At 40.9% G+C, this 13,635-nt stretch overlaps 2 protein-coding genes across 3 annotated transcripts; one reads left to right on the top strand and one right to left on the bottom strand.

The window, feature by feature from the left end:
* Positions 1-217: 217 nt before the first annotated feature.
* On the top strand, positions 218-4,100 carry LOC147628280 (uncharacterized). Of its 2 annotated transcripts, none has more exons than XM_086813356.1 (4): positions 218-590; positions 3,244-3,356; positions 3,453-3,710; positions 3,815-4,100. In XM_086813356.1, the coding sequence occupies exons 1-4, from the start codon at positions 353-355 to the stop codon at positions 3,848-3,850; spliced, it is 645 nt and encodes a 214-aa protein (XP_086669482.1). In that variant the 5' UTR covers positions 218-352; the 3' UTR covers positions 3,851-4,100. The 2 variants fall into 2 exon arrangements, with proteins under 2 accessions (XP_086669482.1, XP_086669481.1); XM_086813355.1 differs by having other exon boundaries at positions 3,808-4,100.
* A 3,640-nt stretch (positions 4,101-7,740) lies between these two features.
* On the bottom strand, positions 7,741-9,945 carry LOC147628279 (xyloglucan galactosyltransferase KATAMARI1 homolog). The gene has a single exon (XM_086813354.1). It carries the CDS (start codon positions 9,397-9,399, stop codon positions 7,894-7,896), a length of 1,506 nt encoding a protein of 501 aa, XP_086669480.1. The 5' UTR covers positions 9,400-9,945; the 3' UTR covers positions 7,741-7,893.
* Between the last annotated feature and the right edge of the window lie 3,690 nt (positions 9,946-13,635).

Here is a 13,635-nt window from a genome sequence, read left to right as displayed (position 1 = left end):
TATATAGTGGCATTATTTATTTTTCTTGCTTGGCACAAAATATTGAATATATATATATACATACATACACTAATTTACGATGAACCCTTTGTTTTTATACATGCAAGAATACTCTTGCCGGTTAAGGACGGGTCAACCCACTAGTATACTAGAATAAATCTAGGGAGTTTTGAGGACGTAAAAGCATGTTAAAATTGGCACTATGTCAATACACGCCACATCCCCAATGATATATACATCGAAATATCTTGTGTAGCGAGAGAGAGACAGAGAGAGAGAGAGAGGGGCGGGGGTTTCTGTTTACCTGAATCACGCAGGCTTAGTCTCACAGAGAATCCTTGATCGGCAGATTATGGAGCGCATCCTGGTTTCACACTCCCTCGCCGGCGCCGTGGCCACCCTGTCTTCCGGCACTTCCAGGCCTTACTCGCCTGCCCGCTTGCCCTACTGTTGCCAGGCCATCAACGGAGCAGAGAAAATCGTCTCTGGTCCGTTTTCCCCCTTCGAAGCTCCCAAATTCGGTTGGTCCTCTGTTAATGCCACCAGAAAGTCTCAGGATTTCACCGACAGCTACCCGTCGTCATCTCCTGGTTCGTTTATCTCTGTGTTACTGTTTACATATGACATGAATTTTACAATACCCTTAGCTAATTTTGCCGTAATTTTTTTCTCTATTGCTGTTTACATAGGACATGAATTCTGCATCACCCCTAGGTAATTTTGCACGACATTATCATTGTTGTCGTTGCTGTCATGATCGTCGACCTTGTCATCATAATCATAATCATAATGATCATCATCATCATAATCGTCGTTAATGTCACAGTACAACCATCTTGCCACCACAAGCACATGAAATTATGTTAATTGAATAAGTATCTTTGTAGCACCCATAGTTAAGAGAATCTGCAGATCAATTATGTTGTGGGTGGTGAGATTTTTCTTCAGTGTCTTGTTAATCAATGAAAGGTGACTACTAAGGCTCTTCACAATATTATAACGTTAATTCATGGATAATTAAGATGGCCTGTTGGAATATGCTGCCTACTGTTTTCATGTAATTGAGATAGATGGTGTTTCATGTCATAAGAGAGTCCTGTTTTTAAGCACACAAGGGGTGATCCAATAAGGACAGGGGATTTGGTGTTTACATTTCATGGGCAGTCTACATTGCTTTGCGCTCCAGCAGTCTAGATCAACCGATTCTTGCTTGTGACTAAGGCATCCCAAAACCAATGTGTGGCTTGGAAAGTTATGACGATTTGAGCATATTGGATTCCTCTAATCGAGGATGTTCTGCACCAATGCTTTTTCTTACCGTACAGGAATACCAAGTGTAACATGTGGAAGATGCCTTGTGTTAGGTCTTCTATGGGCTGCAGATGGATCCTTCAAACGTGCTGCTGCTGACCTCCCTTGGAGGTGTTAAACGGGCAAGAGCAATGATGAGTAAGACATGCCCCATACTCTTGCCTTCTTGAGCAGGCCAACTTGTCATGGAGGACCCCAGATTTGGGCTGTCCTCAACCCTTGTCCATGTGCCCAATTCCATGATTTCTACAATGGAGTGTTGCTAGTACCAAATATAATGGACTCACACAGCTCTTCGACAGCCAGACTTTGATAAGACTGGTTTATTGTCTTGTGGATGACTACCATGAGGTTATAAATTACACTTTCTTATAAGGTGAATTTGGGCATGTTCCTGGATTCATCTAGGTGACTAGCAGTGCAAACTCTCTCCTTTGCTCATCAGGTATGGTCAAAGTTAGAGGATCTCTTTGCACGAGATTCATCGATGAGGGCAATTACCTTGCAGGGGCAGCTCTACGGTTTGTTATTTCCTAAAGGCAATTCCATGCAGTCTTTTCTCATGAAGGTCAAGGTTATCCGTGACCAGTTACTGGCTATGGGTGTTGCTTTGTCCTCTTCTCAGCTGGCTGCTCTTATCCTCACCAAGCTTCCTCCAGACTATGATGTTATTTCTCGATCTTTGCGATGCTAGGTCACATCCACTCACTTGGTTTTTGATGACCTTAGCCCCCTACTTTTGGAGGAGGAGTCCGTTCTCATCTAATAGGGTAAGTTAAAGGTGTCAGTCAACAGTTCTGACCAGGCACTTTCCTCAGTTCAAAAGAAAGGTAAGTTGAAGGTGTCAGTCAATAGTTGTGACTAGGCACTTTCCTCAGTTCAAAAGAAAGATCGGAGTCGCTGCCTTTCTTGCAGGAAAAGAGGACATCTGTCCAAGGATTGTTTGTCCAAGAAGAAGGACAAGACCAAGGGCAAGGCTTCATCTCAGAGAAAAGGCAAAGACACGACACAGGATAGTGATACAGATTCTAGTACCACTTCTAGGGCTCCCAGGGCGCTTCTGGCTCAGGAGACCCTAGATGGTGTGCTTCTCTAGTACACATGCAGTTTCCTCCCATGTGCTTCCAGCCAGAAGAGGCTTGTGGGCGAGAGAGGGAGCTGATTACAGCTCCACTTACTGGTGCATGGGGACCGTGATTCAGAGTTCCAAGCATTAGACATCTGGCAAGACATGGTTATCTTTGGTACAGCAGAGATTATGAATTGGATCTGTTCCAAGTTCATTGTTCGAGGCTTTTAGGACGTGATGTGTTCCGTCCATTGTTGGGGATTATGGGCGCTGGATGTCCAGCAGCTCATCATCTATTTTTGGAGTTCACTGCACACTTGTGTAGGAATTCGTGGCCAAGCAAAGTGCCTTGCTGTTCGTGGTGGCATCTTGTTTCGAGGAAACAGGTTGGTGGGTGCTCTCTCCGAGGTGATTCCAGTATTTGCGGTGCTGGAGGGTCCATGGTTGCATCTTCATCGACTTATCTTCTTCCGACTCTTGCACACTATGAGCTGCAGAGGGGGTGTTAGAATTGTGCATCTCAGTGTTCTGGGGCTTCTACTATTTATCTCACATTTTATTATATTTCTCCTATTTATTTGTCTTGTGAGCAATCGGCCAGCCCTAGAGGCAGTCGGCGAGCTCATTGAGGCACTATATAAGGAGTTCCCCTTTATTCACTTCTTCATCCAATCCACTTGCACATAGTTCAACATTCAGTTGCTGGCCATTGCCATTGTAAAGCTTTACTGCTGTTATAAAAGCTGATCTTGTCCAACTCTCTCTCTCCTTTGCACTCTCTCATATGTTTACTATTTATGCTTCTGCCTGCGCTATCTCTTTCAACTTTATGTCTTACATGCATATTTACCATGGTCTTCCAGGCAATCCATGGGAATTACATGGAAATGAAGAGGTGAAAGCTTTGGTACATATGCAGAAAGAAGAGGATAATTTGACTGCAAATTCAAACACTTGTTTTCAGACATTATCAAAGGTGTGAGTTTTCATTATGATCATATGTCTTGCACTTTCCAATGCCACTCTTAGAGTGTAGGTTCAGTACCGTGACTGACTTAATTGGTACATGCAGGACATGGCTATGGGCTTGGTCCTCCGGGCAGCGTCTGGAACAGGGTGGACAACAGGCTCCGGTTTGGAAGGGCCGTCAAACCCATTTGAACTGGAGGAGGGGCAGCTAATAAATGAAGTTAGTGAGCATCGGTGGCCTATGTTGAGCAAGTCTCCACGGAGACGCATGCGGGTAGCATTTACATGTAATGTATGTGGTGAGCGCACAACTCGTGCAATCAATCCCCATGCGTACACTGATGGCACTGTATTTGTCCAGGTAAAGGCTTTCTTCTTTCATTTTGCTTCATCCGTTCACTTAAATATTCTCTCTCGACCTTGTCAAAAACGCTATAAAGAGTGTGAATATGTTGTAGTGTGCAGGGTGCAAAGTCTTTCATAAGCTGGTGGACAACTTGAAGCTTTTCCATGAGCTGAAAGGAAGTGTGTTTCCCTGTAAGCCAGTGAGATATGGCCACCCTGGTTTTGCTGAACACCAACCATATGATTTTTTGGGCTTGGATGACCTCACTTCCTAGTGAGGTGCTGGCACTGTGGCACAAGATATGATTTTCTTTGAAGTAGAGGAATGCTCTAGGACAGTCTTTGTATATAGTCTTACATGTATGTTTGGCCAAGATACTAATGTGTATAAACAAGTGCTTTCAATCTTTCTTGTTCAGGACGTATGACCTAGCACACTGTTATTTTTAGTGTTCAATGTCTCATTCAATGTGGCATGCCTAAGAGCTATGCCCACTAAATATCTTTTGCAAATGCATGGCGAACGTGGCAACACCCCTCCTTGCTAGGACCACTTAAGCCAACTATGTAAGGTTGTGTCTTTTTAGACAAGGAGCTAAAGGAATTATGCTGGATGTACCCATCTATGCCTGTCCAAGAAAGCTGCCTTATCTAATGAATGGGACATCTCTGATGATTTCAGCAATTTGAAAGAAGGTTCTACAGTCTCTTGAAAGAAAGATCATGCGCAATAAACACTCCTCAAGAGAGCGAGTGCATGCTTTCCACTCATCAGTGTGGGGACAGTAGGGATAACGGAGGAACCCTAGATAGGAGTCCTCTAGATAAACCTTCAGTTCAACTACTAAAAGCACTAAGTCTCTTTTGTGAAAAACTGAAAGGCGGCCCAATCTTGTGCAAGCTTGATTAGAATCAGAAAAACTCTTCAATGTGAGACTGATCTATGACTAGACAATAGTTCATTGTATCCCAAGGGTGTATTTGTCAATTTCAGGCCACACCTAATGGACCAAATGCCCTCGGTTTTAGCAAGGGAATGCAATCCAACTTTATCCATTTCGTCCTTTCAATAGCAAGAGTTCGGTGACTATTTTCATGCCTATGCCTTGTGCCCTTGCGAGGAAGGATCTGTACATTTTTTGGGTTTCACCAGCTTGCTTGCTTGTATGCTATGTTGTGTGATTTAATTTTTGGGCAGCCTTTTAGATAAGGGAGTGAAGCCTCTCCTAGTTGATTTGGTTTAAGCTACATCAGTTTCCCAGCATATCCTGAGAATAGGAGAGTGCTTTCTGTAGTTTCATAAACAGTCTAAACTGCATGGATCCCCAGTGGCACGTATCGTGGCCATGCGATTATTGCCAAAGGGACATATTGAAGATATTTCTAGATATTTCTAGGTAAATAATGATCTTGCAGGAGAGTCTTTGTCCTTCTTCACTATTATTCCTTTTCAAATCTCTCAATTCATACATTCAGATTTTTCTGACCTTATGAAGGTATACAATGATCTTGCAGGAGAGTCAAGTTTTGTCAAAATTTACTCAGATACTTGTCTTTTAAGGTCTGTCCTCTCCCCAAGCAAACTTGAACTCAAATCTCGGTCCTTTTACAACCCCATGCACGATTCCTTATCTTTTAGGCCCCCCCGAGGTCCTCCCAAGGCCTATGCAAAAATGGAGAGTTGTGCCTACCACCTCTACTCAAGACTTGCCCCACCACCTCCGAAGAGGTCGGAAGATCCGCCGAGTACCACGCTTCAAGAGGCAACACCAATGGCCCTACCCATTCCCACTTTTATCAAATAAGAGCCACCTATAGTGCCAAATCCCCAAAGGATCCATGTACCAACTCTTGTGGCACCACCAATCAATCACAAGGCTCAAACACCCCATGCACCATGCCACAATATCAACTCACCAGTTGGAAGGCCAAGCTCAATCAAGTGCTATTTTAAAAATATCCCCAAGCATAGATAAATTTAAGTAAGGCTCCATACAATTCTATTAATAAATTGATGAAGTCAGTTGAATGACCTTGGACACAAATGGGAGCCACAAATGTGTCAAGGTCACTAACTTGGTTGTTGCGTTACTTGTTGCCGATCACTCTGTTTGACCTATGGCACTATGCAAGATGCTTGGTATCCTTAGAATTTGGAGAGCGAGTAGCCTGTAGGATAATAGTTGTTTAAGATGCAAGCTACCTTTTAGTTGTTTAAGATGCAAGCTACCCCTTTTCCAAATGGGTATTTGCAACTTGTTTTAGATTCATGAACTTGGTCTTTGACTTTTTCGTCTGAAAGTCCTCCAACAAAAAAAAAAAATTAACATTAGCAAAAAGGGGGAAAAATAGCTTTTCGATTTCAATTTAAAGAATCTATCAACTAAAGCTTTGAGTGAGATGTCCCATTACAAGATACTTTGGCACTCAATTTTGATAAGATATCCTTCTACCTTGTGACTAGTGTTTTTTCAAGCTTTTTTGAAATCATAGACTACTTAATTCAATTCTCCCAATTTTCAAACGTGGGACATTGTATAACAAATACTAGTAGTAAACAATATTGCTCAAAGTTTTTCAAATTCCTTGAAAAATGAAAAATTCAAAGATACTGGATTATACAAATACTTGTAGCCCTACAGTATACAAATACTTGTAGCCATAGATTATACAAATACTTGCAACTTTTGCCAAAAGAAAAATCAGTGCTCTTTGATATCTTGACACAAGAAGTGCAAAAGCATATCCCCAAACTGAAAGAAGCAAAATCATAGAAGCACACCTCCTCAGAGTGTTCCTTTTTATAAAAAAAATCATGCTTTTGTACACTACATGTAGGTCACAAGATAATCAAGGATATACCTAGGTTCTAGCAGACTTGGCTTGTCACTTGCTCTTTCCTCCAGCTCTACCAAGATTAGATCAAGGCGTGAGGCTCTATCTCATTTTGTTATCTTCAATTTTGGTGTTGATCATCACGTATTACCTTTTTTAATCTACTTTCATTGATGTTTCCTTATATCTGCTCTCCCTCCAAGGTCTCCAACCTCTGAACATACCCAAAGGAGTGTCTACTGATCTTTTAGGGATCAGACCTTGATACTTAACCTTATCCTTCTGCTTCTTAGAGCTATCTGCTCTCCATCCAAGGTCTCCAACCTCTGAACATACCCAAAGGAGTGATCTCCTGATCTTTTAGGGATCAGACCTTGATACTTAAGCATATCCTTCTGCGTCTTAGAGCTACAAAGATGTGCAAGAGTACCTTTTAGGGATCAGACCTTGGTACCTAATCTTATCCTTCTGCAAGTCTCATTCCCTCCAATTACAATTAAAACACTCCTTTCTTCTTGCCTTTTGGTCATCACGGAATGAGCGACTACATTGTGTAACTTTTCAAGATCTTTCCCATCATCACCCATTTTCTCTTGAGTTTTAGAGTAGGGTGTAAGAAGCATGAGGAGTTGGGTTGGCAATGCAGGTAGTATAGGGTGTTGGAGTAGGGTGGTGTCATAGGAGGATTTAGAATAGGAATTGAGGGGAAAGATATCACATGATGCTCCACATGGTGCTTTGAGGGGAAAAAGAAAACTACACCAAATTATTATTCCAAAATCAACCCAAAGGGTGAAGCCACATTATCTTGTTTTCTCAAACAATGCACTTTTTTCAACCATTAATTGGGCATTTGTTGTTCTTGGAATGGGGACCAATTTGAGAGCTTTTGGAAGCTTATGGGAGGTGCCACACAGAAGAGCAAGGTGTGTGTGTGTGTGTGTGTGTGTGTGTGTGTGTGTGTGTGTGTGTGTGTGTGTGTGTGTGTATCTATATATATATATCACTCCTCTCTCTCTCTCTCTCTCTCTCTCTCTCTCTCACACACACACACACACCCCACCCACTGTAACACATTTATATATCCATATGCATACACTTTGTAACACCATAAAGCAAATCACATCAATTTTGACAGAGGTGCCACTGAGCCCTTCTAAACAAGAACAAAGCCAAACGCGCATGGAAACATGTGAATAGATAGTCCCTGTACTTGTTGAAATCTCCAAAATTCTGAATCATGTTGGCACGTGTAAACATTTCCAATGTGGCTTCTTCTAAATGTCTCCTTTAAAAAATTAACCAAGCAAAGTGGATGTATGAAATTATGATTACAGGAAGTAATGAGGCTTTCTGGATGGCTTTTACTTGCTTGCAGCAAGCTTTGACATGACCTCATTTTGTCTCTCTTTAATTCTAAGCTCCCCCACCATGCGAATGAGAGCTTGTACAGCCACATCAAAGGCATCTTCAAAATCAGGTGAGAGCAATGTAGATGTGGGATTAGCATAGATTAGTCTAGGGATTAGGCTAATTACTTTTTCTCTCATGTGGGAGACATGGTGGGGAGGGATGGTTTTCAAGATGTGTTCAATGTTGGCAAGGCCACTCTTGATGTCATTTTGAGGGATGAAGACAGAGTAATCACTATGGTTTTGTGGGAGGTGCCAAATGTATTGGATGTAGGCTGAGTCGGGGTGGAAAAACACAGGGATGCAGCCAGCAACCATGGAGTCAAAGATGGACCTTCTAGTGGCAGAGTCCCCTTGGGGTTGCAAGCAAAACACACTCTCTTGGAACAAGCTCATCAAAGTGAGAGGAGAGTGGCACTTGCTCTCCCCCTTATCACACTCTAATAAAGTGCATAGCCTTGAGCCTTTGCATTGCTCTATGATCTCCCCCCTTATTGATTGCTCCATCTCCTCTCTAGGAGCCCCTGCAAATGAGAACAAAGATGGCCTTGGGTGAAGCCTCACCCTGTCTTGCCACTCCATCACATCAATGTGTTTATATGGGTGGAAATATGTGGGATAAGGTATTGCATAGTCATTGTAATGCCATGGGCTCTTCTCAATCAACAAAGTTGACATGTTTTGCGTCACATCTAGTAGTAAAAGCCTGTTGCCCCAATCACTCTCTGCATCAGTTAACCTCCTGAAATCCCATGTCATCCTCCCACACACCATGAAGTGGTCTCTCCCCCCCATCACCCTCCACTCCTTCTGCCTTCCCAGCCAATCTGCAAGAGCATTTGAGAGGTTATCCCTCACACTCACATTAGCCCCCCATAGATTCCTTGAAATGTCCAAGCCTGCATAGAAGGGCACATACACAAGAGCTGCCTTGCTTGAATCCTCTGTCAAACACTTATATTGCTTCATCCTGTTGTGAAATATCAGCTCTAATGAAAATTGATCAGTGGCGAACCACCCGTCTCCCGAAACAATATTGCCTTTATTATCCTCTAATTGGGGCCCAAGTCCACCATTGCTAGAGAGCTTGCATATGCCTTTCCATGGGCTAAGCTGCCTGCAGCTTGCTAACAAGTCCTCATTGTACTCTCTTGGCAGGTGATGCATGTATATATACTTGCCATCACAAGCATTAGAATTGTCATCGTGATCATCACCTGGTTGATCATTAAAGGTTGAAAATGCACTAGATAAGGGCCTTGTTGGGGGCAATTCCAAGCTGCTATGCAAGGCTTGGGTTGATGATGATTGGAAAGATGAAAGCCTCTGTGCAAATTGGTTGGGGTTTGATGAAAAGTGGAGAATGCAAAGCACCCACCATAGTATAATCACGCCCAAGATCCAGCAGCAGCACCTCTTGTGCAAAAGGCCATGGGGCTTTGCACTGTGTTTTTGCATCTTTCAAATCAAGCCTCTAGACAATCATATCCAGGGAATGTCACCATGTATGATCCATGTGCAACCAATTAGTGCAACAGCCTTGCCAAAACTGATGATAATTGATTGGGAAAAAAAAAAATTTAGCCTATGTTCAGAGCCTTGGCAAAGATGAGGATTGGATAGAAGAGATTAAATCTATGCTCAGAAACCTTGCAAAAGAAGGAAAATAGCTAGCTTATAAATGCAAGCTATGGTTGAAGCTAAGCCCATAATTATAACTTGGTTAGTGCAACAACCTTGCCAAAGCTGATGATAATTGATTAGGAAAATTTATAGCCTATGCTCAACACCTATGCAAAGATGAGGATTGATTAAGTCTATGCTCAGCCTTGCCAAAACTGATGATAATTGATTGGAAAAATTTCTAGCCTATGCTCCAAAGCCTTGGCAAAGATGAGGATTGGATACAAGAGATTAAATGTATGCTCAGAAATCTGGCAAAATTGCCAAAAAAAAAAAAAAAAAAGAGGAAAATAGCTGGCTTATAAATGCAAGCTATGGTTGAAGCTAAGCCCATAATCATAAATGCAAGCTGTGGTTGAAGCTAAGCCCACTTGGTCTATATCAAGGGGGGGCTGGATCAAAACATTGCTAATTATTATTAATGTGTATTAATTAATGGTGCAAAATTCATATGGAGATAAATGAAAGGCATTATTATTAATATGGACATATGCTAGATCCATAATTTAGGGAGTTAATTTCTCCATTTTTTGTCCTAATTAGAGCTTGTATTAATGAAAAGTTTTGCAAATCCCACGTCCTTTGCACGATTGTTTGGGCGTTTTCCGTTACTCGACATGCAAGCTCATGCACATTGCATTTACATTTTTTATTTCAATAAAAAAATCGCCATTAGTTTGAACATCTTTTGTACGATAAATACAATCCTAATTTGTATTTTCATACATTTTGATAGTTATAGCGTAACGTCAAATGCTTGGTGTATATCGCCCCAAAATTATTATTATATAATTTTTTTTGTATAACTTCGATGATAATAATAATTTTATTATTTTTTTATTTGCATTTTTGAAAAAAGGTTCTCAAACCTCAAAACTAATTTTGCATAGAACAAAATTTTAAACCTAAAGGCTAACTTTGTGTGCCCCTTTTAGTAAAATATCTAAAATGAGCCCCACATAATGCATAATGCCAAAAGCTTCCCAAAAAAAAAAAACTCAATTTGACTTTTTGAGTTGTCGAGAAATTTTTAAGGTTTAATCCACGGAGTCCCTAATGACATCATGAGAGTTTCTCATCAACACACATGATAGGGCAAAAATTGCACTTGATTGCTATAGAGAAATAACCATTACATACAAAATGAGGAGAGCATCCTATGGACAAATGGTTAGATGTTTCCTTTAAAGCCATTCACACGTTCTTTTAATTACTCAAGTTTCATTTAAAAATATCAATTGGAGGAGTGTGAGGAGGCACCACGAGTATTAAGGTTTGAAGCATGGGTTGTGGGCAAAGCACTACGTCAAGGGGTGGAGTGTGAGAAGGCACCACCTCTTGTGGCTACTATGGTGCTACAGTGGTGGATGGAGATGTGTGAAGAGATGCATGTGGGTCTGCAGGCACGTTACACAACATGGAGCACGCAGCGTAGAGGAGAAAAAAAGAGAAACGGAAGGTTACACTGGAGCTTGAAGAAATTGATCATTCTTTAGAAACAAAACTTTCATAAATCCCTCTCGATTTCTATTTGTTTAATCATGCCATGTAGGTCTACAAGTGGATTTTATGATTGCCCCATTTGTGGACCTCATCTTAAGGCACTGTACTCAAAGCACCCCACAAGAAGGTGTGTGTGAGTGTCAAGGATGAGACCCCATGATCATCCTCTACGTGAAGGTCTTATTCACATGAAGCCACCATCAGTGAAAGTCCCAAATTAGAGAGAAATATGGGTAGTGGATAGTGATGAGAGGCCTCGTTTTGGGATGCAATGGCTATCTTTCATTGTCTACCTTATTGGGGACATAATAAATAATCTACTAGATCCCATGCATATATTTAAGAATGTTGAGTTACATTTATTGGTAATAAAGGAAAAATCATAAACCTCGTATCTTCCTTTTGTTATTAGGTAAGTACTCCAAGGTACGTATAAGGAGATTGAGAATTATCAAGCATCCCCATCACGAAAGGCCGTCTCTTCATCTTTAATACATGTTGCACCAATCATGTTCCATTTCTCCTATGTGGCCATGTGGTTAATTGGCTCATACCACGGTAGAGAGAGCAAAGCATGCCAATAACACTCACCATTTTGAGGATCTGTGAGCCTTGCATACTTCCATGCTTTTCCTCTCTATAACATCTCTACCTCTCTTATGACCTTTTGTCTGGCCTCATCATCTATGTCCTTTGTCATCCACTTTTTGTTCCATTTCATCCTTTGATAGAAAACATAGTGGATAAGAATTAGAATGAAAGCAAATAGATAATAAATGCAATCTCTAATTAAAAAAGATAAGTTATGAGAGAAATCGCCTTTAAAACATCGTCAGGTCGGGGATGTGTGACAGCGCATCTGCTGGCGTTTGCTCTTCTACGTTGCCCTTCGACTGCTTTTCTCCACCCATCGTCCGCCTTTCCGTCTACTTTTGCAGCTGCTCACGCAGGGCAGCCACCTCTTGTGGCTACTATGGTGCTAGAGTGGTGGATGGAGATGTCTGAAGAGATGCATGTGGGTTTGCAGGCACGTTCCACAACATGGAGCAGGTAGCGTAGAGGAGAAAAAAAGAAAAACGGAAGGTTACACTAGAGCTTGAAGAAATTGATCATTCCTTAGAAACAAAACTTTCATAAATCCCTCTCAATTTCTATTTGTTTAATCATGCCATGTAGGTCTACAAGTGGATTTTATGATTGCCCCATTTGTGGACCTCATCTTAAGGAGGCTGTACTCAAAGCACCCCACAAGAAGGTGTGTGTGAGTGTCAAGGATGAGACCCCATGATCATCCTCTACGTGAAGGTCTTAAGCTTCTCATATTTTGTTCGATGCTTTATCATGCTTTTCATATTTTGTTACAGTCACAATGGACAAAAGATAAGATGCTTTATCATGCTTTTCATATTTTGTTTACAGTCACAATGGACAAAAGATAAGATGTGCTATTTCTACAATAATGATGTTAGACATACATGGAAGATTCAAACTATGTTTTTACATCCATCCCCTACTAGTCATGATGTATTTCCCATTGCAAAGGGCACATCCTTGAAAATTGGGGAAGCACAAAATCTTATTTGTGAAGGTTTTAATATTAGTAAATCACTGGAGGATCTCACAACATCCACAACTTCACATGGTGACAATGACCTTCTTGGGAGACAGAAAGCCATAAGTTTCCTTATAGAAGAGGTATATCTAAAGTAGCATTTGAATAGATTCAGCAAGCATTGGACATGAAAGCAGACATTGTTGGTGGAGTTGTATACAAAGTTGGTGTCAAAGAAATTTTTTGTCTAAAAACAAAGGATGCTGATGAGAAGGGGTTGCCACCATTTAAAGCAACCCTTATGTTCATGTGGTGCATTTATTGGAAAGGGTAAACAACACGAAGACATATCTTGCATATTTTGTGTTTTTGATGGTGCTTGGGCAAGATGTGAATAACCATATGCACATCCATGAAGCAAAAATAGCTCAACATGTTTTGAAGGACATGCTCACCACAAAAGATATGAGCTACCCTACTACTTCATATTAGGCCAGAGTTCCATTGCCTCTTTTGATGATGTAGTATTTTTTGGTTGACCAAGAATATACAGTATATCACTATGAGTATAGGCATCTCCATATGGTAGAAATTTCAACTTTTTGACATCATCATGAAATGTAATGTGTTTTAGATTCTCCTAACTAGCATTATAATGTTATTTTTTTCTTGCCTCAATAATACCCTTAGTATATTTTAAGTGTTACATGATCTATGAAATTGCTTTTATAAAAAAATATAGGCAATTTAATAAATATGTGAATCTCATTAGTGCATTTTGCTCGATCACACACTGGTAAGTTATTGATAACCTAATCTGCTCACTCACTCGTGCTCGCTCCATAGACAAACACCCTTGAAAGGTACCCTAAATCTCAAAAAACCAACTTTTTAGTCTTTAGAATTTATTTTATTTTTTTCCTACAAATGTATGTATGTAATTGATAACCCAATCT

This window comes from Cibotium barometz, chromosome 19 (genome assembly GCF_041138505.1).
Source record: "Cibotium barometz isolate CiBa-2024 chromosome 19, ASM4113850v1, whole genome shotgun sequence".
NCBI classification, from domain to species: Eukaryota; Viridiplantae; Streptophyta; class Polypodiopsida; order Cyatheales; family Cibotiaceae; genus Cibotium; species Cibotium barometz.
Note: the sequence above shows the minus strand (reverse complement) of the source record. Positions and strands in the feature narration are given on the sequence as shown.